This window comes from Heterocephalus glaber, unplaced genomic scaffold (assembly GCF_053883595.1).
Source record: "Heterocephalus glaber isolate CG9 unplaced genomic scaffold, H.glaber_assembly_v1.0 deba00001463, whole genome shotgun sequence".
NCBI classification, from domain to species: Eukaryota; Metazoa; Chordata; class Mammalia; order Rodentia; family Bathyergidae; genus Heterocephalus; species Heterocephalus glaber.
Window position 1 is genome coordinate 14,175,479 of NW_028258310.1, and position 15,780 is coordinate 14,191,258.

The 15,780-nt window shown below is 48.3% G+C and overlaps 1 protein-coding gene across 10 annotated transcripts; it reads left to right on the forward strand.

Annotated features, from left to right (window-relative positions):
- The first annotated feature begins 7,855 nt into the window (after positions 1 to 7,855).
- Positions 7,856 to 10,959, forward strand: LOC110351099 (uncharacterized). Of its 10 annotated transcripts, none has more exons than XR_015438784.1 (4): positions 7,856 to 8,239; positions 8,955 to 8,974; positions 9,082 to 9,271; positions 10,641 to 10,959. XR_015438784.1 is itself a non-coding variant. In XM_021266156.2 (4 exons), exons 1-4 carry the CDS (start codon positions 8,029 to 8,031, stop codon positions 10,911 to 10,913), a joined length of 546 nt encoding a protein of 181 aa, XP_021121815.2. In that variant the 5' UTR covers positions 7,856 to 8,028; the 3' UTR covers positions 10,914 to 10,959. The 10 variants fall into 10 exon arrangements, 3 of the variants coding, with proteins under 3 accessions (XP_021121815.2, XP_021121819.1, XP_021121817.2); XR_002398146.2 differs by having other exon boundaries at positions 7,856 to 8,226; XM_021266156.2 differs by having other exon boundaries at positions 9,082 to 9,123.
- The last annotated feature ends 4,821 nt before the right edge of the window (positions 10,960 to 15,780 follow it).

Below are 15,780 nucleotides of genomic sequence, written 5' to 3' on the forward strand. Positions count from 1 at the left end.
AAGAAAAAAGGATGTGACAAAAATATGTGCTCCCAGGACTGACATTATCTAATACTAGATATTTAGGTGAGAGACGATAACTCTGATATCAAATATCACATTAACTCAGTTTTACAGAAAGCATTGAGTGGTACAGATCTGAGAGTTACCCAATAGTGAACTTATATTCTGTATATTTTTCCTCTTATTAGAAAATTCCTTTGGGTTTTTCAGGATGCAAAGTGTGGAACAAATCTCTGATAACTCCATATGTATAAGCAAAACCAACATATGAGGCAGACCTGTTAATGTAACCCATATAGTTTGCTGTACATTACAAACCCTGGAAGCAAACAGCAAACAACTTGCTGAAGTTCTTGGCTTGGCAGTGGAATATACTAGGGAAATAAGCATCCCTGGAACTCTCTATTTTTTGGAACAAAGATATTAAAAGCTTGGAAATCCTTAACTATTCACTTTCCTGTGAAATAATTTTTGTTTATATATTTTGTGTATATAAGGTTTATTTATATAATATTCCATACTGACTAATGCATTATACCCTTCTCATAAACATTCACAGACATTAATTTATGACTCTTTTGGTCTATTAAAAAATACTGTCCTTAAAAAGAGTAAGCAGAGACAAAATCTATAGCTTTTCTGCTTATATTTCTTTGGAGGAGTGATTTTTTTCCCCATCATTTTCTTTGTTTTTCACCTAAACAACACCACTGCCCCCTGACCAGACATAGTAATAAGAAGCAACAATTTGAGGAGGTGAAACTCAGACTTCCTGCGTAGAAGTCTGTTGTAGGCAAATTCTGAGCTGACTTCACTGTAAGCATCCAAATTCAGGGGCTGGGGATTTAGCTCAGTGGTTTCGCTGCCTGCCTTGCAAGTGCAAGGACCTGAGTTTGATCCCCATACAAAAAAAAAAAAGCATTCAAATTCATCCCTGCCAGCTTCCCTACCCCCTCTACCGCTGTTTGATGCATGACCATTTGGGACTGTGCTGGAGCTGAAAGTCCAAAGATGAATGCTTTACAAAACAGGAAGCTTTTCCTAAACTGGGTTTAGCTGGGAAGAAGTCAGATTCTTCATTTTGTTTTCTAGAAAATGTTTGGTTTACTGGCTAAATAGGTTCAAAGAAAGAGCTAAATCCCCATGAAACTCTCCCTTATGAGTCACAGAAAGTCCCCAGAGACTTAAAAAATAGCATGTATAAAAATTGGGAGTGGTTTTTCCCTGTTAATCAAATTGCAAGAGGCGGAAGCCAATGTGTGAAGATGGAAATGTAGGTAAGTTGGCCTTGATGACGGGCTGTTAGTAGTCAAAGTGGTCAGTGGCTTCTGGGCCCTAAACATTATGTGGCCTCCCCGCCCCAGGTTTTATGTGGGCACCCTGCCAACACTTAACTTTTACACACATCATTGTGGAATTTACCTTGGAAAGAAAAATCACTTAAACCTGTGGATAGGTAGTGATAGGGCCTCATGGTAGGAATAAATAGATTCCAGAACTCCAGGGCAGCATCCCTATATTGATTACTGCTGAGGCAAGAGTATCCAATCTGAATTCCTCCCAGAGGAAGAGACCATTTAGGCACAGCAGTCAGAGAAAAGGATGACTGAATCAGCAGCCCAATCTGAGCATGTGTGAGAGAAGCGTCGTTATCTTCCAGTTCGCCCTTCTGTAGTTCAGTTGTACCTCTTGCCTTCTCACCCACAACTTTGGCAGATAATGCTAACGTTTTGGGCCTTCTTATTATCACCTTCTCCTGTGGTGAACTGAGAAGAGGATGTGGTTAAGAAGTAGAAGTTATTCATCCCCATACAAAATAGGTGCTAGTTTAAGTCCTGCATGTGACGGCAGAAAAAAAATTTCACACAGGAGAAAAATTACGTGTAAATACAAAACAAAATGCAATCCTTACTCTGATTATAGTTTTGCTGGTGCTTGCTCCTGTTTATAAGCAAGGTGAATAAAAAGCAGGATACATCAGTGTGAAATTAAAATCCCGAACTTTAAACCATCAACATATCCCAGCGATGCTGCATTCCTATCATTATCTTCAGAGATTAGGGCAGCATATATTCCTGTTATTATCTTTAGTAGTTAGGGCAAGATACACTTTAAGAATATGAAATTCTTATTGATGTCTTATGATAGGGGAGATGAAAATATATGTCCAAAAAGTCTTAGTGTATTTGTGAGTTTCACTTATCTGTACAATGTCTCTCTCAGGTTAACACAGGTGGTTTAAAAATTGTATTTAATGTATATAATATATATATGAAAAAATATATAATTTTTAAAAGTCAGCTGTAGAATGTCTTCCAATGGCTTGTTTTTCATGGCAACTTATTTATAAATATAAAGAGGATACACAGTTATATCTGATTGTGTATCTTACTACTTGAAATAGCCTTGCACTCTGCGGTATCTGTCTTATAACACCATGGATTTTTCTTGTCTGAGACTTTTTTGTGCACCAGGTCTTTATTTCCTTGATCACTATATTTTAATAGGTATCCCCTGGATCAGAAAGAGGAAGCAGAGTGGAACTAGAATGGAAAAGAATGAGGATGTGGCAGAGGGATGTGGGATGCTTGGTGGGGAGTCAGGGATGAGGTAGGGGTGCTAGGGGACAGAGTGAAGAAGTATTGGATCAACCATCTGGGCAAAGAATATCCTATCATTCTCTGGCTTGCTCTAAATTTGAGCTAGAGACAGGACACACCCAGAGCTGGAAGGCATTTGATGCTGGACTTTTCCTTTGTTAGATTGGTGCTGAGCTGTGACAAATTGGCAAGATCAAGTTTGGTTTTGAAGCAGGGAATAAAGGGGGGACAGGAGTCTAGAGTAACCTGCCACAGCACAGGCCTTCCTTGCTTGTCTCCATCCTGGCCCCTCCACCATGAATCCTGAGGTGATGACAGGTTGAGTCTTTCTCCTATTACCCTCTGTCTTGGAGGCCAGATGCTGGTATTCCCGTGTCATGCCCGATGTTCGAGGAAGGTGACATGCTCCACAAAGTTTTATGGACCAGTTTCCATTCAAGCAAATTGTTCTCTTCAGCACCCCAGTTCTTTCTGGCTCTTCCTGAGATGATTTCCAAGGCAGGCTCTGTGAAGGCAAAAGAGATTTTAGACTTTATTGTGTGAGAAGCATCCTGGGGAGAACTATAGGTCTTTAAAAATTTTAAGCCTCTTGTGCAGGAGTTTTTTTTTTTTTTTCTCATAATGGATGCTGTGTCCTTCTCAGTCTATCATATCAGGAGGTTTACCAACATGGTCTCTATTTCCCAGTGCTGGTATGTTAAGGTTGGTCTTTTAAGGTGGCGTCTACCAAGTTTTTCAACAGTAAAGTAATTTTCCTCTTTGTGATTAATAAGTATCATTTGAGATACTCTGAAGCTCTTCGAGTTTTCATCCACTAGTTTTAACATCTATTGATAATTCTTTTCTGACTAATTATTACTATAGTGATTGCCACATGGTGATTTTTAAAAAAATTTTTTATTTCGTTAAATTCTTTTATTGGTACAATTTTAGGTATACAATACGTTTACATTTATCATTGGGTGCTTGTACCTGTACATGCTGTATTTTTGTTCTTATTTTTTCCCCATTACCTGTGCACCCTTCACCCCCTCCACCCTTCCCTATTTACATAGACTTTGTTTCCATTTTTTTTCTTTTCTCATAATTTTTCCTTTCCCTTCTTCCCTTTCCACATGGTGATTTTTAAATTCTATCAATCTCTCTACACTTACTGTTTGGCATTCTATTGCAGTAAAGAAGAGCTTTCCTTTCTTTCTCACCTATTTATATCAGTATGAGGCCGGGGATTTAGCTCAGTGGTTCCTCCGCCTGCCTTGCAAGCACAAGGTCCTGAGTTCTATCCCTGGTACCCCCCAAATATATATATCAGTATGGACTCAGGGTCTCCTGTTTGATCCTAGGTAATATCATCTGTTACTGCCAAAGCCAAATAATCAACATTTACAGATAAAGAAATAGCAGACAAATCCAAATTTAGAGGCATTCAAAAATAAATGGCCTATATTCTTCAAAATATCAAGACCATAAAAGACAATGAATTTTAAGCAAGCATTCCAGATTAAAGGAAACTAAAGAGATATGATGATTATATGCAATATGTGGACCTGGAAGGGATCCTAGACAGGAGTTTTGCAAAAAAATTTTTTTTCTATAAAGAAAAATAGTAGGATAATTGAAAAAAAATAGGAAAACTAAATAAGATCTGTGCCCAGTTAGTAGAACTATATCAATGTTGATCTGATTTTTCTAGTTGTATGTGGTTATATAAGAGCATGTCTTTGTTTTTAGGAAATGCACCCTGAAATGTTTAGAGATAAATGGTTATTTTTTTCTTCAGCTTACTTACTCTCAAATGGTTCAGAAAAAAATCAATAAGAACATAGTAAAATGTTAATATTTGGGAAACCTAGCAGAAGCGTTCATGGGAATATTTTGTGCATTTTTAGCAAACATGTAAGTCTGAAATTATTTCAGAAATAAGAAGTTAAAATTCATGAGCACCCAGGATTCCCCCGAGGCCTCAAGTATTTTATTTTCATTATCAAACTCAACCTGCATCCCGATGGTCCCCAAGTGTGTAACCAGTGTGACTCCCTCATGGCCCAGTCTGCTGTTCCTTTTCCCTTCCTTAGACTGAAGCCGGTCAGGAGGGAAGTGCAAACGAACACCTCTGGTGGCCCTGTGCTGGGGGCTGTGAGTTTGAGGAGAAAGAGACAGAAATCAGCTGGACTCCATGGCTTTGCTGCCAGTCCTTGGCTTTTGGCTTTCTGAATGCATATGAAGTCCAAAATGACCATGCTGAAGGAGGAAAGAAGACAGCTGAAAGAATGATGGAAAATTGGCCTGATAAAATTTATTAAGACTTGCCTTCTAATACCCCAGCCTCAAAGTTTGTTCACAAGTGAGTTCCCATGTAAACCCAGTAACAAAGGAAATATTGGGAGAAAGAGTTTTCCATTCTTGCCTAATTTCTTTCATTTAGAGCTTGATTTCTTTTCTATCCAGGGATTGATGTGTGCTGAAGAAACGAGTTTGTTTTTTAATTTGGGAGAAATGAATAATGATTACAGCTTCATTCTTTGGGGCAAAGTGTGGGCCAGTCAGAGATCTTGCAAGCAGTTTGTGGGAATCTTACCACACCAATACTTGGAGTTGCATCCAAACTTTCTGTCTCTAAAAGGAGAGCTATGATCTGTGTGGCTCCAGAGACTGAATGTACTAGAGGAACCCAAGCTTTCAAGCAGCCAGCCCCTTTCCACCTCAGAACTGGTCTCCTCTGAGCTCTCAGGGGCACAGGCACCATGCAGCACCTACTCCTCTGTCCTTGCGCTGCTGGTGGCTGCTTTGCATTCAGTAGCAGATGCAGGTTTGGATACAAAGTCCATGGTTACTGGGAGGTGGTCTGTGGCTCACAGGGTCAAAAAATCACACAGGATTTGGAGACATGCTCTCTTCACTGAGCATGACTGAATGCGGACAGGGGAATGGGCACAGGAGAACAGGGACAGGGGGTTTCAGGTTTTTTTTTTTGTTCAAAAATTTTAGCCTTAAAGGAGAAGGAGGTCCACCTTCCACATATCCTGCTTCTTCCTCATTCCAAGGATGGTACCTGTGGCGATACTGGGCATCTGCCTGGAGAGAAGGGCCAACTTGTTCCTGTCTCAGAAATGGCCATGTGGGTCTGTACATCAGTCCTGGTGTCAGCAGCTTGGAGAAAAGTGTCCCTCTGAGACTGGAGGCAAGGTTGTCTGAGATTGCTGCATCCGGAATGGGAATTCCCATGGGAATCGTGGTGCTTTGTTGGCTCTCTTAACTACATTTATGTGAGGCAGCGTTCCTGAGAGCGAGTGCTGGGCCAGAGAAGTAATAAGGAAGTAACTGTCAAGGGAAAGCTGGCTGCCACATTAATCTCTCGTCCCAGGTTGTGCTAAATGATGTAGAAAGAACTTCTACTCTAAGAGCGACGGACATTTTAATAGGCACCTGAAAACCCTGCAAGTGAGAGAGGCGAGTTTTCCCAAGGCTGGCACAGTGCAGTGCTGGGAATCAGCTCTTATTAGTGCTGTGTCCACAGGCTGGTGGTCTGAGGAACAGGCAGGTAATAATTCTTCGTTTACCAAGCTCTCAGAAGACAGGTCTATTTGAAGGAGAAACACTGACGCCTGCAGGACAGCTTCGTCCCACCTTAAAAGAGGCTGCAAACAGCAGCCACAGACTGGAGTTGGTTTCCAAACTCCGTCATTCTTACTCTTACAACTCATGGATATTAATCTCTCCAGGCCTCATTTCCTTGCCTAGTGACATGGGGCTAGAAATAGCATTTTCTTTGTATGGTTGTGGCAAGATTTTTAAAATGAATCAGTATAAGTAAAGCACACAGAACAGGGTCAGAGATGTAGCAGGAATTCTGTAACGGTTGGCTCATGCTATTACCATAAATAAGAGACCCCTCTAAGGTTATTTATTGTGACCATGCTTCTTGATTATCTCAAAGAATGGAAAATACTGTGCATGGAAACAAATCATTAAACCGTGCTCGCTGTTAATAGTCATTACTAAAGTTTCTTTTGGCACAGAAACCTGTCTCAGATGCTTGATTTATTTATTTATTTATTTATTTGGTACTGGGGATTGAACTCAGCTCCTTGTGTTTGCGCAGCAGGCAGCAAAACCACTGAGCTAAATCCCCGGCCCGTTTTATTTATTTATTTATTTATTTTAAAGATAATAACCCGAATTTATTATTAGATTTCATTAGAAACATCAAAGGGGAATGAAATGTTGTAAATAAAAAAGTAGGCAAAAAATAGTGATATAAAGCAAATAAACAGACATGCAAGTGTGTCTCCTGGAAGAAGAATCCATGGTTGAAAAGACACCTGCCTGAGTGATGCTGGTGGGAACTGCTCAGTGGTCAACCCTGGGAGCCGAATGAATGGCCATCAGCAGAGGATGCGGGACAGCTGTGCTCCACCCCCATGACGGTGCCACCACTGAGGAGGAGCAGCGCGCAGGGATCCCAGCCTGGTGTTACTGCTTGAAGAAGACCTGCCGGAAACATTTTTACTGAATGGTTCCAGCTCCACCCTCTCTACTCCACCAGGGACAAAAAGCACGTGGTCAGCTTGGGATGAGAGGACAGGAGGGGATAGCAGCGCCACAAGAGACGTTCCCAAGTGATGCGTGAAAGTGTTCTGCACCTCCGCTGGGTGGGAGGTTTCACAAAGACTGACTGACTGCTGTCCCCTCACACTGTCTCTGCACTGCATACTGCACTTGGTGTTGCGTTCGGTATCTGTGCTCAAGTAGCTATCCATGTGCACTTGAAAGTTACAACCTGCTGTGAATCCTCCACTCCTGGCCACCCAGGGGTTATCAGCTGAAACTTTTGTATCCTTTAAAGAAAATCATATTGGACATTTTGGGATCATCTCCATAGTCCCTATTGGAATTGAAAGGCAATTGAAGTCAATCCAGGAAAGAAAATCATCCTCAAATCCATCAGATCTCTAAGTGCTGACATGAGCACTGTGTCTTGAGAGAGAATGGACCCTTTGGATGGGAAAGCACACTTCTCCCTGTGCCTGCTGCATCTTAAGCATCTACACATTTGCCGAATTAAAACTTCTGATTTATCAAACTCTAATATCACAGGCAGCTTTTCTGGTTTCTCATTGCTGTTTCTAAGGAGTACACAGATAGATGTGTTCCACTATAAAAGGAAGGGGCCCCGGGGTCTTCTCATCAGAGGTGGTGGTTTGGCTTATGACCCTAGCATTGCGACCTCACTTCCTTGGCGACAGGTCCAAACAGAACTCGGAACCCTGGAGTCACTGGGCAGCACAGTCCAGCGACGGCTGCCTAACAGTCACTTGGCTGGAGAGAGTCAGCAGCGATCATGCTGTGCTGCTTTCCCAGGCCTTGAGGCCGCAGCAATAGGACCCCGCGCAGGGAAAGCACTTGGGCACGAGTGAGAGGATGGATGGCTAAGTCCCCATGCTTCAGGCCACTCACCAGGAGCTGCCTGGCCATCAGGGGCAGCACAGGGCGGGTCTCACCAGACCCAGAGACCTGGGGACCTGAGATGAGCGGGAGCCCAGGGCAGATCTCCCGGGACCTGGACGCCAGACACTCGGGGCCACCGAGTCCAGGACAGGTCCAGTCAGGCCCGGCCACCGCTGTGAGTCCCCGGTGTAAGTCCCGCCCTTCTTCCTCACTTTGAGGAGGGTGGGGGACGAGGTCATGAGGGAGGCTCCTCCTGGGCAGGGGGAGGTGTGGGAGGCTGTGAGCCCAGGGCCCTGGCCTGTGCCCCCAGGACGGGGCTGAGAGGAGGAGAAGGGCAGTGCCCAGGGATGATCCGCAGCCCGCAGGGCCTTCTCCTGTCCTCTGGGGTAGAAGCCTGAGACAGAGCTGTTTGTGTTTCTGGAGCACAAGGTTACCCGGGGCAGAAACAGCACAAACTGTGGTCAGGCAGAGCCTTGTGCTTGCTGCCTGCTGCCGGGCACTGTCCCCATAGAGCTGCACACAGGACACTGTGTCACTTCCATCCTGTCATGGCTTTATTCTGCTGTGTCACCTCAGGGCAACTCCTGGCCAGGGCCCATGTGGTACCTACAGGGGCTACTCGACTTGCAAACGTGGCAGTGAGCACAGCCGGGCAGCCTCTCAGGACCAGGAAGTGGGCCTGACTTTTTCTGAGCCATTAACAGACACCAGGGACAGGCTGGCCTTGTAGGAGGCCTGGAGCCAGGCTGAGCCTCGGTTTCTCTCTCCACCACGGGACCTGAGGGTGGGTGGGCTCTTCATGCCCCAGGCCATGACCTCTCCTTGTTAATGAGCCATGAATCGGTAGCATTTCTGTGTGTCCCTTCTGAAATTACCTTCTAACATGCATCGCTTTTCTGCCAGGCCCATTTGTGCCCCTTCTGGTACGAGCCATGATGGCGACTTGCAGAGTGGTCTGGGCTTCAGCCTCCAGCCCTCCTGATGGCCTGGGTGGGCCCCAGTTCCATGTCTCCCCTCTGTTCCATCCCAGATTGGGGCCCAATGGGAGGAGAGCCGAGCAGAGGACTGCATGGTGAGGATGGCACTGGCAGGCATGCAGCACCCCCCCCAAGGGAGCCCCCAGAATGGGACTTCCTGGACAGCCACCCCATCCACATGGACTCCCTCCTGGACCCCTCTGGGGCCTGCATTCCCGCCCTGCAGGAGGGGATGGTGGGAAGGTGAGCTCTGTGGTTGGCACCCAGCGGCACTTGGCTACTGTGGCCCCAAGTCTCAGGAAGGTATGAGCCCTGCCTCAGCCTGCTCGAAACTCTGAGCAGCAGGACCCTGAGAAAATCGGGCTCTTGGCATCACTGCGGGGCAGAACTGGGGTCTCCAGGGCAGTGTTGACCTGGGCCTACCGGATTCCCTTCCATCCCTGGCCGGCTGTGCTTTGCCCCACTGAGCCCTGCACAGGGGAAGGCTGTCTGTTCCCTGTAAAGGAGACCACAGAGTGACTCGGCAGGCCTCTGGTCTTCCCAGAGCAGGAGTCTGTGGGGATGCCAAGGGCCCAGGCCCACTGACATCAGGGAAGAGCAGGTGGGGTCCCCATTCCATGGATGTATGTGAAGACACACTGTGTGCAGACCTTTCCCAGGGCTTGGCTGTGATCACCAGTAGCCAGAGCAGATGCAACCCCTGCCCTCTGGGGCTTCAGTGCTGTTTGGGGTCCTCAGTCACCCTGGACAGCTGAGCAAGCATTCCTCGCACTGCAGTAGATGGCACTTTTCCGGCCTCCCTAGATGTGGATCCACAGCAGTGCAAGAGGAGCCTGGGAGCGGCATAGACACTGGGCAGCACAGCACTGCAGAGCTGAAGCCTGAGGAGAGGTGGGCGGGACAGATGCCCACTGTCCCCCACGTCTCAGATCGTTACAGAGCAGTGGCCCTGTGCCTTTGAGTGTAGCACGCACAGACACCAGACTCTGTCCTCATGCAGCTGACAGTGGGGACGGGTGGGCAGACGGTGTGTTGGGCTGCCCTGAACAAGGCAGAGGTGGTCGCACCACAGAGCATGGAGCCTCCTGTTAGGCTCTCGGGCTGCCTGGGCCAGCACTGCCCCACTGGGCATGGAGAGGGTGGGGCTGGAGCACGCGCAGCTGGGCCAGGAGGCCTACTTGGCCATCTCCGCATGTTCCCTGGACAGGCAGCATGGGAGGAAAGGCCGGGCCTCTCACTCTGCCTCCTACCTGCCTTTCCGGTCCTCCTTTTTTGTCCTCCACTTCCTGGTGGAGCTGCACTCCCAGGAGAATCCACCAGCTGAACTCCTGGCCCAGCTGGAGCAAGCTGAGCCCACTGAGGCACAGCCCACGCATGAGGAGGACAGGGTGTGGGCCTGTGGGCATGAGGGGAGGGCTGGGCCTTCAGACACAGAGACAGCTTCCAGGTGGGTGCTGGGGTTACCTGGGATCACTGAGACCTCAGCTGTCATGGTCTGGGAGGACTTCCTGGGGAGGCTTTGTGCGCAGAGCTGTCTGATGGGCAGTGGAGAGGTGTTGCCCTGGGAGGGAACATGGACAGTTGATGACTTTTTCTTCTCTTGGAACTGCAGGACCAGCTCCAGCCCCAGCTGAAGTCCCACATGTGGAGCCCGAGCCAGCTCCACCTGCAGCTTCCTGCCCAGCACTGGGACCACAGCCAGAGTCCGTGGCAGCCCCTTCACCTGCTGCAGTGCTGGGGCACCCGGTGGTTGCACAGCGGTCGGTGTCACCTCCTGAGCTCCGCCTTGGGCCAGCTCCTGGCCCCTCCCACTGTTTCCTTCACTTATGCTGCCTCTTGTTTTGGTATTTACAATTGCCCTTATTTCTTGGATTTATATAAATAATAGAACTAGCTTTTAATAAAACTTAAAATTTTAGTGTTTAAAAGGGTCAGCGTGGTGGCCTGAAGTGCCTTCTCCTTGTGTGTGCCCATCCCCAGAGCACTGTGCTTAGTGGCTCCTGCCCACGCCCCTGGCCACTGCTCCTCTCTCGTCCCCACAGGCAGCTGGCCTGCAGGGTTCACACCAGTGGAGTCGGACTTGCCTTTGGCCACACAGTCCTGAGAGGGGCTGATGAATCTTGCGCTATGCAGAAGGGGAAACCTTAGAAAGATCCCGGCCATTTTTCATTGGCTTCTTCAGTAGGTAATCCAGGTTGTGTTGCCAGACAGGATGTATTTATCACAGTAAGATAACGTGTGCAGTCTGAATGAAGGACAGGAGAAGGGCACCGTCGCAGGAAACCCACTGGGCCGTGGCCTCCCCTAGGTGCCCCCTCCCTGTCTGCATCTCGGGGTTCAGGCTGTGTCTTCCCTGCTGGGAGGGGGTGTGCCACTCCTCAGCTCTCCTACCATCTCATTATGTGAGTGGGGACCTGGCCTGTCAAGCTCAACCCCACACATTCAGGGCCCTAGTGACACGGTTGGCTCAGCAGCCTCTGCCCTCCTGCTTCCAGGGTCCCCGGTGTCTGTGTCATCAATGCTACTTTTTAGGGTGGAAGCCTGGCAGCGGAGACTCCGGTCATAGTCACAGGAATGGGGCCAGCGATGGGCTCCTTCTGTAGAGTCTGCAGGGCAGAGCATGTCATCCTGGTTGAGCTCCAGGTGACCTCCCAGACATCAGCTCTGCAGGTCTTTGGGCTCACCTGGGGACAGTCTGCTCTGGCTGCTGTCTGTCTCCGCTCAGAAGGCAGAGGGACAGGACAGCACAGCCCCAGCCTGCCTACTTGGAGATGGACGAACATTCTCTCCTCTCTATTAAATTTTACTCTTAAAATATGAAACCACAGAGCATCTTGGACAGCAGAGGCTGGAGGTTCCTGGGGGTGTATGGTCCAGCCCTGCCCATGGATTGAGGTCTTTACAAATCAGTAAAACTTATTTTCAGTACTGGGGATTAAATTCAGGACCTTCTCACTGAGCCACATCAGCAGCCCATTTAATGTGTGATTGTGATTGTCAGAGTCTTCTCATTAAGTTGCCATCACCCAGCCTGGGCCTCCCAGAGTGCTAGGTAGCAGAGCTGCACCACCTCACCTGGCTTCACTGAGCGGCTCTGAAAAACGAATGGATCCTGATGGCTGGGTGTCCACCATTAACGCTTGGGTCAGCTCAGCATCTCTGGCTAGGGCTATGGGCTCCACCAGAGGGGCTGCTGCTCCCTGAGAGGCCAGTGAGTCGCTGCCTCGTGCCAGGTGAGTGATGTCATTCTGGGCGGGTGACCACAGGCTGAGACCTGACCTCCCTCCCACACTGCCCTGGTGTGCACAGTCCCCGAGTGCTTTCCTCCTCTCCGCATGCTGAGCTGGGCAGAGAGCAGGGTGAGTCTGTCCCTGGGTGACATCACTCCTGGGGCCCCAAATCCTGCACCAGGCTGCAAGCTGCACACAGCCCCTGCAAAGCTGCAGGAACCATCTTTCTGGTGTCCACGAACAGCTGCGGCTCCTGACTGCACCAGACTGTCCTGGAATCCCTCCCTGACTGCACACCCGCACCCCATCCTGGCCGGATGCTGCTGGGCCCTCACACTGTGCCCCACTGCCCACTGCACCGGCCACAAAGAAAGAATCATCCAGACAGAGCCGGGCCTTGGGCAGGCAACGCCAGGGGACAGGGACTGTGTGCTCCATAGAAGTGACTTTGAGAGCAATCCACGGTTTACAGATTTCCCCACAATGTACTGACCTTACCATGAATGTAACCACCATGCACTGATGAAATAACACAGCGAATTATAAGCAATAAGAGGAAATGAGGCCCTGATGGCAAAACCAAAATAGAGGGAAGTGAAGCGAAACTCTTCAGGGCCACGCGGCCCTCCAGCTGCCAGCCGGGGTGTGGCAGGTGAGGCGAGCCCGGGGAACCAAGCGGCAACCTCGGAAGCCAAGCGCATCTGCTGGGATCTCTGTGGCCAAGCTTGGGACAACAGTGATGTGAAATGTCGGAGCCCTTTGCTCTGTGCACAGCTGGGTGCAAACACACGGGGAGCTTTCTGGGCACTGGCTGCCCAACAACCCCAGAAGCAGCTCACTCAGCCTTGGGGGAGACAGCAAGCCCACACTCCCAATACCTGGCACAGAAAGTGAGCAACGACTCAGGCGAGTCTTCTGAGGCCACACTCTGCACACACTGCCTTGGTCCACTGCTCAGGGCCCTGACGCCTCTGTCCCAGCTTCCTTCCGGGTGCTGGGACCAGCTGAGCTTCACTGCACTAGGAGCCTGGGATGGAGGCTGGGGAGCTTCCCTCTGGGTGCTGGGACTGGCTGAGCTTCCCGTTTTATTTATTTATTTGGTACTGGGGATCGAACTCAGGTCCTTGCACTTTTGAGACAGGTGTTGGAACCACTGAGCTAAATCCCTGGCCAGGTGGATCAATTCTATAACCCGGGCTCCTAACTGCTGAGAGAGAGGGAGGGAGAGAGAGAAGAGACAGAGAAAAAGAGGCAGGACAGAGAGAGAGAGGGGGGCGGGGAGAGAGAGACACTACAAGTCATAATAAGCATTTTCTAAATGTATGAGTGGGCATGGAAATTCAGAGTATATCCTGATGATAACCAGGGAGATGACATTTCATGCCTTGTCCACACAATTCCAAATGACTATTTTGACTTTTTTTTAAATTTAAAAAAGTGACAGATTGCTTTTTACTTGCTTCACAGTTGTTGCTTTAAAGGGCTGTGTCTGTCCCTCTGGAAGGTGCGTTCTAGGATCCTAGTCCTGGAAAGCTGGTCCACAAGCCAAGCCACTTGCTTTAGAAGTGGGGAATGGGATAGAGAAAAGAGAACCTGCACTGCTGCTTGTGATGACTCCAGGAGCAGCTCCGGGGAGTGCATCCTTCTATGAAGGTCCCTCTTGTGGCGGGGGTGGGGTGGGGTGGGGTGGGGGGGTGTTCATCTATGCTCCAATTGTTCCTTCAATGAATTCTTATAGCTTGATAAAAATGCCTGACAAATGAAGGGCTGTTAATGGAAGCACTCATGGGGAGTTTCCTGAAAACAGTGAGGTTGCTTCTGCTCTTCCCACCAGGCTGCATGTCTGCTTCTTTCTTAGTCCCAGGTCGAGCTTCAGATGTCGCCTCCTTGAAAGAGCCTTCCCAGGCCAGCCTCCACTATGTAGCTCACCTCCCTCAGCTCTCCTGTCTCAGTGCTTCATGCCATCTGTCATATAGAGATCCTGTGCAGTTGTTCATCAATCACTGCCCTTACTATGGTAAGAAGCTTACCTGTGTTGTTCTCCCAACTGTAGGGAAAATCCCTGGCACACAGTAGGCACCTAGTCAATATTTTTTGAGCAAAAAAATGAATAAATAAATGAATGATATGACATTGATTTTTACCCAGGGAGAAAACCATCTGTAACTTTTTTATGAGACAGGGTCTTGCTATGTAGTTCAAGTTGGCCTTGTACTCATGGCTATCCTTCTGTCTTAGCCTCCCAAGTGCTAGGATTACAGGCGAGTGCCACCATACCCTGTCGAAAAACCTTCTGTGATTTTAAATGAGATGGAGCGAGGGGAATGATGGCCTGGATCCTGCAGGCCATACTGGCATGTCCAACAGGGATTAGCTAATCACCCCGTGTAGTTTCTAAATTACAACGTGTGCCCGGGAGATTTAATTTCTGTTAATTGGCAACAAGGAGGAGGAGTTGTTATGGAAATCACCGGTCAGCCGGAAGCTTGTCCATGTCAGACCTTCTTACGCGTCAGAATGGACATTTCGTAAATCGTGTCAATGCTGGTCCCCAGAGGGGCAACACCAGTGTGCTTGGCCGCTGCATTCTGGGGTGCAGACGCCCTGAGCATTAGACCTTGAGTAGAGGAGGTGGGTAGGTGGTAGGGATAACCAGAAAAGAAAAGACTGATGAGAGTTATGGCATTTTAAAATAATTGTCCTATCAGCTCAACTCTGGTACTGATTATCAGCTCTAGAGGTAACAAGAGCAAGGAAGTTTCTAGTCTTTCAGAGCTGGCCTCACTGCTTCTTAACTGTGACGATTTATCCTCTGAGCTTCAGTTTTTTGATCTATAAGGAGGGGACAATAACATTTAGCTCATGGGGTGTTGTGAGCATTAAATAAGAAAATGCACGTAAATACTAAGAGTAATAGTCAACCTCACAGAGAGTTTTCTGTATGCTGGGCACGTGCTAATGACTTTATGTCCATATCTTATTTACTCCCCCGACACCACACAAGGAAGGCACAGTTTATACCTGCGCTTTACAAGGGAGGAAGCTAAAGGTTGCATAGCCCAAATGACTTGCCCGCCCATGGTGACACAGTGAGCAAATGCAGCCTGGACTTGAATCCAAGTCACCACACTCCACTGTGCTCTTAAGCACCCTATGGCGGACCTGACTGAGCCCGAGGGATCAGCTCAGGACCTGGCGTTTAGCACATGTCTGGTAAATGGCAGCTAGTGATGCTCTGTTCTTATGTTAAACATTTCTCCTTCTCACCCTGCTTTCCAGCCTTTGTCATCCCTGCAAACTCCCCAGCAGCTACCATTTCCAGGCCCCTTTCTGCACTCCAGCATCTCACTCAATCTTCTCAACCACCCTACAGAGTGCCTCGTGTTGTTTCCACCTTTAGGTGAGTAAAGAAGCCCCAGAAAGGTGAGTTAGGTTGCCCCAAGTTCAGACAGCCAAGAAGCAGTGGGGCCAGCAGCTGAACTTAGGGACACATGACTCGAGAGCCCTGGCACTTTACTGTCT

Excerpts from the sequence above, each read along its gene's own strand:
- LOC110351099 (XM_021266156.2), top strand. The coding sequence starts at position 8,029 with ATGGCTAAGTCCCCATGCTTCAGGCCACTCACCAGGAGCTGCCTGGCC. Across the intron at positions 8,240-8,954 it reads CACCGCTGTGAGTCCCCGGT|GCCCATTTGTGCCCCTTCTG; the intron begins GTAAGTCCCGCC and ends CTTTTCTGCCAG. Across the intron at positions 8,975-9,081 it reads GCCCATTTGTGCCCCTTCTG|ATTGGGGCCCAATGGGAGGA; the intron begins GTACGAGCCATG and ends GTTCCATCCCAG.